Here is a 14,817-nt window from a genome sequence, read left to right as displayed (position 1 = left end):
AAATTCTATTAAAATGGATTTGATCCAAAAAAATATAAAACCAAAAATAATTGTTATAATTTAAATGAAGAAGTAATTTAAAACGATTTTATTTATGATCAAATTTTATATATTTTTTTGGATCAAATCCATTTTAATAGAATTTATATACTATTCATCTATTAGTAAACACTACCGTATATTATTTTTTAAGCTATCTTATTTTTTGAAATTTTATTCAAATCTTTGGTCGCAAGAAGAATTGCATGATAAATAAAAACATTTAATCAAAGTCAATTTTATTTTTCATATTCAAATGGACTGAGTGTTAACATTTAACATTTTTTGCTAATTGTCGTCAAAAATTAGGCGTAAAGCAAAAATTGATATTTCATATGGTTTTATGATAGATAAGCATTATATAAAAAAAAAGGTAGTGGGGCTTCCAGGGGCTGCGCCCCTTCTAGCCCTGAAGATGTTTAGTATAAATGAAGTTTATATTCGGAGGGCTTCCAGGGGCTGCGCCCCTTCTAGCCCTAAGAAATTTTGCCCAAGACCCAAGAGGAGGACCGAACCCCAGCCGACCAGCCGGTGACAAAACCAAAACCGTTGTTATTTACATCATATTAATGGTGTCATATAAACATCTGTCAAAAACCACTTTTTAACTTCACTTAAAATGCCACGTAAGCTACGTAAGAATATACGTAAGAGGAAGGGAGCATTGAAACATCCAATAGTAAAACTGACACCACAACAACAGTTGCAACAACAAATGATGAATGACCCCACTATGTTGCAACAAATGTCAAGCAACCCTATGCTTTTAAACCGAGTTATTGGTGCACAGAGTGGAGGTTTAAGAGCGGCACTTTTAGCGAAAATGGCAGGCTATGGTGGAGCTGCAGACGGAACAGCTTATAACCCTCAAAGTCAAATGAATTTGAGTTCACTCAAAAATCAAATAACAGATGTCAAAAAGTCAAACATAGACATACAGAAACAAATAAGTGAAAACGAAAAGAAACTAGAATATGACAGACACACAAAGAAACTCAATGAGTTAAACGTAGAGAAAAAGAAGAAAGAAGAACAACTGAAAGAACTAAGTACAGAGGAATATGCGAAAAAAGTGTCAGAAAAAGCAGCAGAAGTAGCAAAAATGGAACAAGATGTTATAAATTTGAAAAAACCATACTACTCAATATAAAGTACTGAAAGATGAAGAAATAAAACAAAAAGCCATGAAGACATATATGGATAGCGATGAGTATAAAAAAGAAGTTGAAGCAAATGTAAAGGCAGAAAAACTTTTACAGTTGCAAAACCAAACCGTACAGTATGAAAACTTAGCACAAGAAAGTAAAAATAACGACGCAGCCATGCAAAAGGCAATGAAAAGCGCAGAATATATAAAAGCTAATAATGACTGGTTAGATGCCCAAGCCAACGCCAAAGCAGCCCAACTTATAGGGTCAATAAGGACAAAAATACAAGCGGATGAAGACAGTTCAAATGAAGCTTTAATGAATGCTGACTTTAAGAACGCCTTCGAAGCTCTTCATAGTAAGGTGAAACTAGTGAACGACTTCTCATCTGGAAAGAAACTGAAGTCTGAAGGTTTCGACAAAGAGTTAAGAGAAGTAGCACAAAATATGACGAAAATAACAGATGCAGCAACGAGACAGGCAGTTCAAAGTGCCTATGACGCCGTTAGAGCAACTGTTGTGGAAAGTCAAGAAAAAGAGTTACAACAGACCAAAACAGACCTAGTAAATGCTTTCTTAAAAACGAAAAGTCAGGTAGGACATTATGCTGCAGATGGAACATATGTGCCAGCTGGTGGAACTTATATACCACCAAACCCTCCAAGAGAAGCACCTGCACCAGGACTACCTAAAACATTTACATCGTCACATGGACACAGACACAGGCATGCACCAAAACAACAACAACAACCAACAGTTCAAAATCCAGCACCACAACCAACAGTTCAAAACACTACACAACAACCAACAGTTCAAAACCCTGCATAACAACAACCACAAACAGAGCAAGGACATAAAAGAAGTAGAGAACAAGGAAACCAAGAATTCTTAAAAATGCTTAAGGAAGATTATGGTTACCCAGATACTCTTGACTTTAGTGACAGATATAAAGAAGCTATTAAAAAGTTCAAGGAAGGAAATACTGACCCGAACCTATTTAGCTTTATGGTTCAGCACCAAATGGGATAGAATTTCAAACCTGGAAAATACAAGCTCGCTAAGGGATATGATTTAATAGCATATCATCCAAATGACATGGATGAATTTACTCCGAGATATTTGATGTCAGAGCTAAATGATAATTCAACTCTCTTCATGAAACGCGTAAAAAATAGAGACGGAACGAAAGAAGAAAGGTTTATGAGTCCGGATGACTTAGATAGGGAACTTTTTAAAAACGGTCTCGGAATATATGAAATGCCAGCAGATGAGGTACAAGAAACTCAACAGGAAGAAGTTCAGATACAACCAGACATGGAAGAAATAGTTCAGCAACAACAGCTAGAAGAGCCTGAAGGAAACGAACAAGTCCCTCCTTTGGAAACTAACTTCACAGAACTAGATGAAGATTTGGAACAGCCGAAAAATCTTGACCCTCAACAAGTGTATGCGGGGAATATGGAATCTTTCCAAGAGTCTAAGAAAAATTCGGCTGACATAGTAGAAGAATATCGAAAAATGTTCGCCGACATACAAAAGACTCCAACATCAGATGAAAATATTCAGCATAGAATGGAAGTACTGAAAGAAAATGTACGCAAATACAACAATCCTTTTTACTTACGACCATATAACGTTCAATCTTTGGCTGAACTCGGTGAAAATAAAAGGTTAAATTTCAACAAAACATATAGAAATGAAACATTGCTTAAAGTTCATTCAGAACCTAACCAATATGGAAACAAACCTACTTTTGTTTCTGCAGACTATGGAACTACAATGAGATGGGGTCATAAAGCTAATCCGGATAGGTGGTTCATAAACTTACAACCTCAATTCCAAGAAGTTGTAGACGCAATGGAAGTGAATGGTGAACCAGATATAGCTGGTATTTTCAGCGCGGCTTTAATGCCATTGAAAGATATGAAACATGCAGATATTTTGGACCAGTATGAAATGAACATGGCTGATGGAAATATAACACCTGACGTTCTAGAACATTTATCTCAAAGAACTACACAGAACCATAAAGATGGTATATTTGGTGAAGAGTTTAGAAAGAAAGTTAGGGAGAGAGAAGGAAGAGAACCTATTGTACATGACCTTGCAAACGAAAGTTTGCAAAATGTCATAAAAACTTACTTTGCAGACAATGAACCGAGAAGGGATGAATATTTAAGAAAACTCAAATGGACAGTACCAAATGAAATGTTAGTATTGAAAAACATGTTCCTTGACAAAATAAAACCAACTACAGAAATAAATGACGCAAGACTGAAACATTGGGTAAAAGCTTTCCCATTCACAAAAGATATTATTGGTAACATGGAAAGAAAACCAGAATGGCTACAAAAACATATATTTGGAAACGAGCTTATTCCATATGGACAAGCTCTGTTTGAAGAGCTTGAACCGGAAACTCAGGAAAGAGTCATGCAAACAATACGCGAAGACTCAAATACAAACTATGACAAAATCTTTCTAGGATATAGGTTACCTGAGATGGGCGACCAGAGCCCAAAGGCAAAAAGGACATGGAAATTTACAACATACTAGGTGAACATGAGGCAAAGATGCAACAACTTGAAGCAGAGGGCAAGTTACCAAAAGCGACACCAAAGAAGAAGAGTAGAACAAAGTGAAAGTAGTGAAGAAGTAACTTCATCTAGTGAAAGTAGTGGCAATGAAGGAAAAAGAAGAGTTAAAAACTCAGTCAGGAAGAAAGTAAAGCTTGGTCCGAGTGGGTTCTATTATGACACATAAATCCAACTATTCTATATTTTTACCCATATGAAATGTACGCCGCTCAGAATATAACGCCAACAGTTTTGGATGCCATGAACGGAAATGTTTCCGAATGGTATAACGAATGCGACAATGCCATTAGAAGGTCAGAAATAGTTCCTGGAACTTACGAATATACAACTGCTGTTTCTTATGGAAACGTAGGTGAGTTTGGAGAAGGTTCTTCAACAACAGTAGATATTGCTTGCGACAGGTTTCATATTATTTCTATTGACAACTCATTCTTATACGTGGAACAAGACATTGAAATAAAACCTTCTGCCAAGTTGTCTGACAAGAAAGGTTGCAATGGAATTTTCTATGTCGGATACCAATATGCTCCAGAAGTTTTCATGGGATATAAGATATATTCTAACTCTGACTTAGTTCAAACAGTAACATGGGCAAACTATGAATGGTTCGCTTTGAGAAACTCAGTACAACCACAAGCTAGAGAACAAACAGACCAGTATGCAACTATTGAGAAAATAAGAAGACTTGACCCTAACATTCCAGGAGTTTATGTTAACCTTTCTGGTTCAGATGGAAATGCTGCCACTAAAGTAAAACTGAAACTTAGAGTTCCTTTGTCATCTTTCCTCATCTTCAGGTTTTTAAGATACTTGCCAAACTGGGCAGGAAAAATTTCTATCGAACTTACTCCAAGCAAAAATAACTTAGTCATTGCACCAACACAAGACCCATTCACTATTACAGACGTAAAGGGAACAAATCAAACGTCATTCGCCGAATTTTGCAAAGACAAAGTTGACTTAGACTTTGGTTTCTCAAACCTCAACACTGAAGTAAACTATTATTTCAATGCTGCTGGAACTGCTTGGGACCCAGTTAAGTTCACATGCGAAAAATTTGAATGCAAGAGAATAGAAAGCAGACTTGCAGTCTATATGTTGGACCCAGATATTTCAAATGCTTTAGCTGCCAAATATATTGCAGTTCCACTTATGTTCCCTATACACCAAATATCTGTCAAAGACTTTGCAGGTGAAGTTGGAAACCAAAGTGCTGACCCAGGTGCAAGAACAGATATTGCTTTAACAACTGCAATGAAACATGCAGATACTATGTTTGTACTGTTCAGACGAACTATAAATGACTATTCTTGTTTCTACAACCCTGGTATTAAATATCATATAAACATAGATGGCAAATATTATCCAAGAGAAGAATATTCTACAGTTGAGGATATGAGGTCATACAACTTGACATTAGATGCTATGAACTTTAACAACAACTTCACAACAACCATTAACCCTGAAATGCAAAGTTCTATTATGCCATATGTGAAAGTATGGACTCATACAGGAGGTCAAAAAACTCAATATACAAATGGAGACCGTTCAAACTTTTGGCTTGGCATTCCATTTGCTGACTCAGAAGACTTTATGGGTGGTATTTCAACTGTTGGTACTGTACAAATACAATATACTGGTGACAGAGACGGTCCAGATGAATTGAAAGCAAAGAAGTTTACAAAACCAATAGCACTTTTCACGGAAGATGCTCTTTTGAAGATTCGTTCGATGAAACCTGCTGGGGCTCCTCAGATTGGCATAACGACAGCTTCCATCGAGCAGATTTTGGCAGCAGGTCAGTAAGTTGTTCTTGAACTGACTTCTCTCCGTCAAATATTGACAGTACGCCAGTTTTGACATAATATTGTATTATAAACTTTCCTTTAGTAATATCGGTCAGTTTTGAAGTTATATTTTTGTCTGCTTCAAGAACTTTCACCATTTCAGTTATACCAACTTTCTTTGTTTTATGAAAATATTTTGGTTCAGCAAATATTGCTATTCTATAACATTTTCCATTGTTTGTGTAAAGAACTATTCTGTCAATGTATTTGTATTGTTTGTGAGTATAAACTTTGTTCTGCTTCAATTCAATAAGATATCCGAATACGTCCATCTTTTTATTCTAAGTAAAATGTCATTTCCGAAAAATAGAAGCGTAAGTGTTTCAAAAGGTTTAATGGCGGTGGCAGATGTGAAGTTAAATTCACCAACTCAAACAACAGTCAAAGTGTTATTGTCAATGTCAAAGACAGAGATGTTGAAGTGGGGAAACCATACGAAGACAAGATGGTATAACAATTGTTCCTGTAAAAGAAAACCAACATATCCTGAAGTTAGCAGAGACTTAAGTTCTGTTTGCAGATATTCGAAATGACTACCAACAACTGAAAGACAAACTTCAAACTCAGGAGAAGATTTGTCAAGCTTTAAGTATAATGTTAAACTTTGGTCGAACACAACCCTGTAAAAGTGAACTCATATGTCATTGCACCTCATGAAGTTTTGAAAGAACTATTGAAACTTTTGACAGAGGCAGACGATATAAACATCAAAGAAATAGAACCCGACATTAGTTGCTGTGGTGTTTCATATAATGTCATTGACAAGATATACGTTATGAAAGGAGGTGAAACGTTGAACTTAAAATATAGTTTCCCAGACGTTATAAAATATTTGACGACCACAACATTTCATTAAAGTTTATTTGCTAAGTAAAAATGTCAAAACTTCTTGAAAGATGTTTGAAGAAAATAATATAGACTTTATTTCATGTAAAGGACTTTACACACTTTTGAACGATATGAAAGACCCTGTTTGTTTGTTCGTGTAGACAAAGGAAAGTTCTATGTCTTTACAAAATATTTGAACTTCTTAGACAGAGAACTTCAAGAAACGCCATGTGAAAGTTTAGATGAAGTTCTTCTCCACTTTCAGAAAAACTTTTAAATATATATAAATGGCAGAAGACATAATGGTTTATACTATTACGACTAAAAACCTGAGTCATATAATTCTATAACAACAAACTTACAAAGTCTCAAGGACGATATTGTAAACTAACCTTAAACACAATGACGACTAAAGCCTGTTTTGCTCTTTTGACACCAGAAGACTTTATTGTTGTGAATGGTAAAAAATACTCCTTTGAAGATACTTACTCAGATATACCACCAACAGGTTTTGTTGACTTATTTAATACTTTAAGTACGGGTGTAACATGTGCTGCAACTAGAGCAGGTTTTCATTATGTTTGGATGTCCGACTGAGTTTACTATATAACGATATGAGCTATAATAACAAAACTTAGTTCTGGTTTTTACTACCAACAGTTTCCTATAACAGGAAAAGGTGTCATACAAGGAATGTCTATTCCATTGACATTAAGCACACCAATCTTATATATTGTTTCAAACTTAGGTTCAAAGTGTTTATTCGAATGTCGACAGAAACTATATGACCAAAAGATACTTATGCGTATAAACAATACTTTCTCTGCTGGTTTGCCTATTGTTCATTCGAATGCAGAATTTTCAACCTTAGTGAACTCAAACACTTGGCAAGTATAACGTTTGACATTAGTTGACCAAACTTTGTTCCTGTAAAACTTTTATGTCCTATGTATTTGTCAATGGACGGCAGAAAGTTTCGAATTGAGATGCAACTGGTGAAAGTATTGTATTACAAGAACAACTTCAACAACAAATAGCTCAAGAACAACAAATGCAACAAATGGAACAACAAAGTCAAGAAATAAAAAATAATTTTTTTTATTTTTATAAAAATGTACAGAATAGATGTTTCAGATTTTTATGACTTCCAAGCATTCAGAAATATGTGTCCATTTCGAGACTATAACAAAGCAGTCGAGAATTTGAAACGTTTAGTCATTTATGTTGACTCTGCCCCAGAATGTTATGTCATGAAAGAATGGGATGTTGTCTTTAACAAACCTAAAGCGACAATAGTGTCTGAACAAGAATGTAGACAGAAACTTAAGAAAATAAAAGTTGTACAAGTTGGCATGAAGATGTTAGATGCTTGGGATATCTTATTGTCAAAACTTGAAGATTTTTCAGTTCGTGGTATAAGTTTTATACACCTTCTCCAAACTTCTATTCTATCTTCACTGGATATAATACGAACAAGTAGAATGGAAAGAAAATATTATAGAAGCTTGGTTAGACCATGTCAAAGAAATTATATGCAATGGAAACGAAAAGGTTTATGAGTATATCTTATGTTGGTTTGCAAACATCTTACAACATCCAAGTGCTAAAAATGAAACTGCTCTCATTATAATTGGAAAACAAGGAACAGGTAAGAACACATTCTTTACAGATATCTTATGCAAACTGTTAGAAGGTTATTCGAACCCTAATATGACAACTTAGAAAACATCTGCGGTAAATTTAACTCCTCAATAGAGAATATGAAACTTATAGTTTGCAATGAACTTCAAAGTATAGATACAACAAAAGTTTTGAACTCAGATGCTTTGAAGAGTCTTATAACAGACAAAGTTGGAGTTGTTGAAAGAAAATATAAAGACCAAAGAGTTTGTGAAAATGTTGCAAACTTCATTATGGTTTCAAACAATGTTGTTCCGATGAAGTTAGAAAGTTCTGACAGAAGATATGTAGTTGTCAGAACGTCAGATTCTCATATGCAAGATACAGAATATTTTGACGACTTAGCAGAAACTTTGACATCTGACTTTTACAACCACTTGTTCTCATATTTCATGACATTAGATATTTCTAAGTTCAATCCAAGACAAATTCCACATACCGAAGAGAGACAAACATTGTTAGAAGCAAACAAGAGTGTATATGAACTGTTCATAGATGAAACTGACTTTGTGTCATTAGATGAAAGGTCATTGTACGATTCGTATAAACAATATTGTCAAGAATATGGTTATATGGCAGCTTCTAAACGAACATTCTTGGCAAATGTCAAAAGTCTTTTAGATGTTCAGAATGGTGTATATACAAAGAAAATTTTTTCTGAGTAAATTTAAAAAAAAATATTTTTTTATCCGATAGAAAAGATGACAAAATTCATCTCAGTAAACAAGTACATGTCAGAAGTCAAAGATAAGTTAGCTCCATTCGCATATTTGAATGTTTACTTCTACCATTTTGAAAAGTCTTCATTCAGCAAAGTTTGGAACATCGAACCAGTTAAGTTTGCTATTGTGACTAAAAACGGTGCGAAATTTGAAGACTTAGACATAGAAGGTTTGTTAGCAGTCAAAGAAAGTTTTGACAGAAGGTTCTCAAACCTTAAAGAAGGCAAAGCATACAAACTTGTTATACCTTATGAACCAAAGAAAGCAGACGACTATGAATATTATGAGTCTAAAGTTGTAGAAGTTCAAGGTAAATTGGGTAAAAAGATTTTAGAGTCTAAGCCAGTGTTTACTCCTAAAGAGGAAGAGAACATTGACATTGACCCAGAAATGTTCTAAAAATAAAATTTTATTTTTACATGTCAAATTTCTTTTTCTCTGGAACTGGTTAGGTTCTTTCTTCTCTTCTTCTACTTTCTTTTCTTTCTTTTCTCTCTTCTTCTTTTCTGGTGGAGTTATGTCAAATTTCTCCGAACCATATTTATGTAAAAGTTCTTTGTCCTTTAATAGCTCTTCTATTCTGTTTTCTATTTCATCTTCAAGAACAGCGCATGTGTCTTCTTTGCATTCTAAGAACTTTTGTTGGACTTCATCTTTCCAAGAGGCGTCATCTCTGTCAACAAGTCTGTCATTGACAAATTTTAAGACTGCTCTGCTTAATGTTTTATGGTTCTTGTCATATTCCCAGAAACAGAACTTTAGAACAAATTCACCTTTCTTGTTTACACTATGTAAGATTTTATGGTCGACAGATGTTTTGCTGTCGAAAAGCTTGTCTCGAATATAGATAGCGAAATCGCTAGACATTTTCTAAAAGATAAAAATTTTAATTTTTCTAAAAATATGTTAGAAAAAAAGTTTGCTGACATTGACAAGAAATTTGAGAATGTTTTAAACAAGAACAAGAGGAAGTTAGAAAATGCTCAGATAAAGCCTATACATGACAAGTTCTTATTTGCTCAGAATGGTATAACAGGTCTAATTGCACCACCTGGGTCGGGTAAGACTTTCACTTATCTTAAAATGGCTGCACAACAACAAGAACTAGATGAGAAGAACCCATTCTATGAGTTAGTTGTCATTTGTAGTACTTCTGGTCAATTTGACCAAACCGTCAATTCGTTCAAAGATATTATAAAGAAGTCTAAGTTAGTATGTATAAAAGACTCTGAGTTGTTAGATTGGATAAAGAAGTACCAAAGAAGAGTTTTGAAGTATAATGCTATAAATGAGTATATAAATTCTAAGTTTAAAGACCCAAATGAGGAAATGCAGAGAATATTAGAGAAGAAACACTTCAGAAACAAACAGAAAGAGATAGAATACATTTCGAAGAAATTGCAATCTTACGATTGGAAGACTTACCCTCATAGATGTCTTCTTATCTTAGATGATTTCGCCTCTCATCCTTTGTTAAAGAATAGAGAACAAGATATGTGTCGAATTCTTAAGAAGCTCAGACACTTTAACATCTCAGTCGTAATATGTGTACAGACAGCAAAGAGTTTAAGTAAGGATGTTAAAAGAATACTTACTGACATTATACTTTTCCCTGGATTGTCCGAAGACGATTTCATGGAACTTATGAAAGAGTCCATGGCAGGTAAGTTTGACAGATATGAACTATGGGAGAAGTACAAAGTCATACAAGACCCTCATACTTCTTTCAGAATTCATATCTACGCAAACAAAGTTCAAATTGTAAAAAGTCAAGCTTGAAAAATAAAGAGTTCATCTACCCTACTTGTTTGAAGTTGTCAAAATACTCTGTTATTTTTTCCTTCAGTAGCGGTAAGTCTTCCCTCGGTTTTCCGAGGGAAGCAATCTTATGCCATTTTACTCAGATTTTTGGTCATTTTTCAGTAAAAATAATGTTTAGGTGAAGAGGTGAGATCTAACACGTTTTCTAACCTGTTTTCTCACCTCATGAATTTTCATGATTTCATCGTACATGTTTTGTCAAGACTTCTTCGTACATGTTTTGTCAAGACTTCTTCGTAAATGTTTTGTCAATACTTCTTCTTCGTACATGTTTTGTCAAACATGAACGTATATGTTTTGTCAAGACTTCTTCATCGTAATGAGCGTATATGTTTTGTCAAGACTTCTTCGTAAATGTTTTGTCAAACATGAACGTATATGTTTTGTCAAGACTTCTTCATCGTAATGAGCGTAAATCAGACAAAAATAATGTTTAGGTGAAGTGGTGAGATCTCACCTGTTTTCTCACCTCTTTTCTCACCTCATGAATTTTCATGATTTCATCGTTTATGATTTGTCAATACTTCTTCTTCGTACATGTTTTGTCATGATTTCTTCGTACATGTTTTGTCAATACTTCTTCTTCGTACATGTTTTGTCAAAACTTCTTCGTAAATGTTTTGTCAAACATGAACGTATATGTTTTGTCAAGACTTCTTCGTAAATGTTTTGTCAAGACTTCTTCGTAATGAGCGTAAATCAGACAAAAATAATGTTTAGGGTAGAAGGTTAGATCTAACCTGTTTTCTAACCTCTTTTCTACCCCAGTTATTTTATAAGCGTTTCACATGGTAAACGTTATTTTTTAAATTTTGTGAAAACTCAACGGTTTGACACATGCCCTAAAAATTATTTTACTCAGAATTTTGTTGCTGAATTCAGCAAAAATAATGTTTAGGGTAGAAGGTTAGATCTAACCTGTTTTCTAACCTCTTTTCTACCCCAGTTATTTTATAAGCGTTTCACATGGTAAACGTTATGAATTCGTGAGACTCTAAACAGTTTCGTAGCTTCTATTTCTTCTTTTAGTACATCGAATGTTTTAACGATACCGAAAGTTTCTTTATACTTCTTCTTGACGTCAGATAGAAGGAAATCTTCTGCTGTTGGATAGTTTTTGTTCAGAAATTCTAACATGTCCATTTTATCTTCTGCTGGCTTTTCTGCTTCTTTCTTTAAGTCTGCATAGTCGTTTCTCATACGTTCTATCTCTTTGACGGAGTAGTTATATTTCCTAATTGCTGCTTTACATTTAGAACATTGCGGGTTCATTTTTGCGTTATATTCTGAAACCTTACCTGCTAAAACAACTAAGGCGTCAATGGTTTTCTTTAACTCAAAAGCTGCTGGTTTTATCTGTTCATTCCATACCTTACCTCTTCTATCTTTATCTCTTATTTCCCAAACGCATTCAGCAACTAACGAAACAAAGTTGTCGTATGTCTTAAACTCCCCGGATTTATATATGTCAGAAACATTCTTATATACCATGTCGCAATCTTTGTCCATAACCTTATGGTTGCAATGAAATCCTAGAAACTCATAGTTTACCTTACGAATGAACTTCTTTATTTCTACTGAGTCAGTTGGTTTCACTTCTATTTCATCGAATTCGGGAATGGTTAGTTTTTGTTGCTGAATTTCAGGTAGTTTAGGTAAATGGTCGATGAGGTCCTGCATGTCATAAAGATATTCTTCATTTTCTTCATCCTGTGCGGTACAGTCTAAATTACTTGTTAAAAGTTCTTGCTTTATCTTCTGGATTTCTGTTTCAAAAGTATATGAAGAAGGAATGAAGTTTTTCATCTCTACTAACATAGATGTTGGATTCATGACTAACGAGTTTGGTGCTGTTGTTTGAATTGTTGTTGTGCCGATTGTTGAAATCATATCTTTTATACAAAATAAAAAAAATAAATAAAATAAAACTAACTTTATTTTTTCTATCTTAAGGAAATTCATGAAAATTCACGAGGTTAGAAATGAGGTTAGAAATGAGGTTAGATCTAACCATCTACCCGACATTCTCGTCAAATACAAAAAAATGAAGAATAACTTTCACTTTTTCATTATATAACTGTTATTTTTGACGAAGTGAACATTAACACTTCGTCAAAAAAATCCCTGAAATCATATCTTTTATACAAAAAAATGAAGAATAACTTTCACTTTTTCATTATATAACTGTTATTTTTGACGAAGTGAACATTAACACTTCGTCAAAAAAATCCCTGAAATCATATCTTTTATACAAAAAAATGACACTTTTTCATTATATAACTGTTATTTTTGACGAAGTGAACATTAAAACTTCGTCAAAAAAATCCCTGAAATCATATCTTTTATACAAAATAAAAAAAATAAATAAAATAAAACTAACTTTATTTTTTATTTCGGGAAAATTCATGAAAATTCAAGAGGGTAGAAAACAGGTTAGAAAACAGGTTAGATCTAACCTTCTACCCTAAACATTATTTTTGGTGTAAATTTCCTAAACTGACTGACTGACTGACTGACTGACGGCACAAAAGTGGCATAACGAAAACATTAATATATAAAATTCATGAAAATTCAAGAGGGTAGAAAACAGGTGAGAAAACAGGTTAGATCTAACCATCTACCCTAAACATTATTTTTGGGTCCTTTACACTCATTACGAAGAAGTCTTGACAAAACATTTACGAAGAAGTCTTGACAAAACATTTACGAAGAAGTCATGACAAAACATTTACGAAGAAGTCATGACAAAACATTTACGAAGAAGTCTTGACAAATTCAAGAGGGTAGAAATGAGGTTAGAAATGAGGTTAGATCTAACCATCTACCCGACATTCTCGTCAAATGAAAAAAATGACACTTTTTCATTAGATAACTGTTATTTTTTGACGAAGTGAAGGTTTACACTTCGTCAAAAAAATCCCTGAAATCATATCTTTTATACAAAATAAAAAAATAAAACTAACTTTATTTTTTCTATCTTAAGGAAATTCATGAAAATTCAAGAGGGTAGAAATGAGGGTAGAAATGAGGTTAGATCTAACCATCTACCCTAAACATTATTTTTGGTCCGGGAACAACTTTCTCTCAATTGGAGCTGTAGCATACTCTTTGCGTAAACGGTTTAGACCTTCTTCGAACTCTTGGTCTCTCTTCGATTTGGATTGAGATTGGAATTGCTGGGGTGGAGCTTGCTGGAACAACCAAGGGTTGGGGCAGTAAGGCATAGGCTGAGGAGGGTAGTTCGGGAAGCCTTGTGGTGGGTAGTAACCTTGAGGTGGAAATTGGTAGTAATTCGGAGGTACTTGCTGGAACTGAGGAGACTGTTGTGGTTCTGCAGCTTTAGGTTCCTCTGGTTTGGGAATGGACTGGGTTGGTGGGACGTCGGACATTCGTTTGTGGCTTAACCGTCGGAAGGAAGAACTTTTCCTGTCGGAAGGAAGAACTTTTCCTGTCGGAAGGAAAAACTTTTCCTGTCGGAAGGAAATTTTTTTCCCTTTGTCCGGAAAAACTTTTTCTGAAGTTCGACCAAAAAGTTCTCAATTTTCGAAAATTTGAATGGTTTACAGACGGACAACTGGAAGAGTTCTTCCTGTCGGAAGGAAAATTTTTTCCAGTTGTCGGGAAAATTTTTTCCAGTTGTCGGGAAAATTTTTTCCAGTTGTCGGGAAAATATTTTCCTGTCGGATGGAAGGACTCGGAATGCCAGAAGGATTTGACGAGGCAGTTTACCTAATTGAAATTAACGAGCTTGTTAAGCAGTACTTGCGCAAGGTCATGAAGCCCAAGGTCAAGTTCACCACTATTTCTGGAAGGTCTACACTTCAGCTCGAGACTTCGACTGGAATTCCAATTGAGGTACCAGACGGGACAGCCTACGACGACATAAAGCAAGCAAAGAAGGAAGCCATTATAAAGTTCTTTGCCAAGCGTCCTTGGATACTACTTCCAAACAGAGAGAGTCCAATTCCACGAATTATACAAATTCTCAGAGCACTGTTCCACTTCTCGGGTCAGCCATTCTACATAACCTGTGAAGGCGACATCCAACCAGTTCAGTAAACCTTAACGTTTAACTTCACTTTTTTATGTTTTTTGTGAAAGTGTCAAAAATAAATTGTTTTCATGAGTTTTCTAC

General features: G+C 34.6%; 9 protein-coding genes across 9 annotated transcripts, besides 2 other annotated features; 7 read left to right on the top strand and 2 right to left on the bottom strand.

Moving 5' to 3' along the window:
- Window positions 1-14,817: part of a mobile genetic element that runs on past both edges of the window.
- Window positions 659-989, top strand: TVAGG3_0844320 (protein of unknown function, DUF4106 family; the record flags this gene model as incomplete). The annotated part of the gene is made up of 1 exon (XM_051248984.1): window positions 659-989. A coding segment is annotated over one exon (331 nt), but the record flags the coding sequence as incomplete, so codon positions are not given.
- On the top strand, window positions 1,236-2,015 carry TVAGG3_0844310 (kinase-related family; the record flags this gene model as incomplete). Its single annotated transcript, XM_051248983.1, has 1 exon — window positions 1,236-2,015. The coding sequence occupies one exon, from the start codon at window positions 1,236-1,238 to the stop codon at window positions 2,013-2,015; it is 780 nt and encodes a 259-aa protein (XP_051084458.1).
- Window positions 2,706-3,598, top strand: TVAGG3_0844300 (protein of unknown function, DUF4106 family; the record flags this gene model as incomplete). The annotated part of the gene is made up of 1 exon (XM_051248982.1): window positions 2,706-3,598. A coding segment is annotated over one exon (893 nt), but the record flags the coding sequence as incomplete, so codon positions are not given.
- Window positions 2,910-14,817: part of a mobile genetic element that runs on past the window's edge.
- Window positions 4,325-5,330, top strand: TVAGG3_0844290 (protein of unknown function, DUF4106 family; the record flags this gene model as incomplete). The annotated part of the gene is made up of 1 exon (XM_051248981.1): window positions 4,325-5,330. A coding segment is annotated over one exon (1,006 nt), but the record flags the coding sequence as incomplete, so codon positions are not given.
- TVAGG3_0844280 (uncharacterized protein) lies at window positions 8,220-8,804 on the top strand (the record flags this gene model as incomplete). Its single annotated transcript, XM_051248980.1, has 1 exon — window positions 8,220-8,804. One exon carries the CDS (start codon window positions 8,220-8,222, stop codon window positions 8,802-8,804), a length of 585 nt encoding a protein of 194 aa, XP_051084455.1.
- Window positions 9,765-10,640, top strand: TVAGG3_0844270 (protein of unknown function, DUF4106 family; the record flags this gene model as incomplete). The annotated part of the gene is made up of 1 exon (XM_051248979.1): window positions 9,765-10,640. One exon carries the CDS (start codon window positions 9,765-9,767, stop codon window positions 10,638-10,640), a length of 876 nt encoding a protein of 291 aa, XP_051084454.1.
- On the bottom strand, window positions 11,634-12,572 carry TVAGG3_0844260 (organellar and viral DNA polymerase type B; the record flags this gene model as incomplete). Its single annotated transcript, XM_051248978.1, has 1 exon — window positions 11,634-12,572. The coding sequence occupies one exon, from the start codon at window positions 12,570-12,572 to the stop codon at window positions 11,634-11,636; it is 939 nt and encodes a 312-aa protein (XP_051084453.1).
- On the bottom strand, window positions 13,739-14,071 carry TVAGG3_0844250 (uncharacterized protein; the record flags this gene model as incomplete). The annotated part of the gene is made up of 1 exon (XM_051248977.1): window positions 13,739-14,071. The coding sequence occupies one exon, from the start codon at window positions 14,069-14,071 to the stop codon at window positions 13,739-13,741; it is 333 nt and encodes a 110-aa protein (XP_051084452.1).
- TVAGG3_0844240 (uncharacterized protein) lies at window positions 14,367-14,741 on the top strand (the record flags this gene model as incomplete). Its single annotated transcript, XM_051248976.1, has 1 exon — window positions 14,367-14,741. One exon carries the CDS (start codon window positions 14,367-14,369, stop codon window positions 14,739-14,741), a length of 375 nt encoding a protein of 124 aa, XP_051084451.1.

The sequence above is a fragment of the Trichomonas vaginalis genome, chromosome VI (genome assembly GCF_026262505.1).
Source record: "Trichomonas vaginalis G3 chromosome VI, whole genome shotgun sequence".
Taxonomy (NCBI): domain Eukaryota; phylum Parabasalia; order Trichomonadida; family Trichomonadidae; genus Trichomonas; species Trichomonas vaginalis.
Note: the sequence above shows the minus strand (reverse complement) of the source record. Positions and strands in the feature narration are given on the sequence as shown.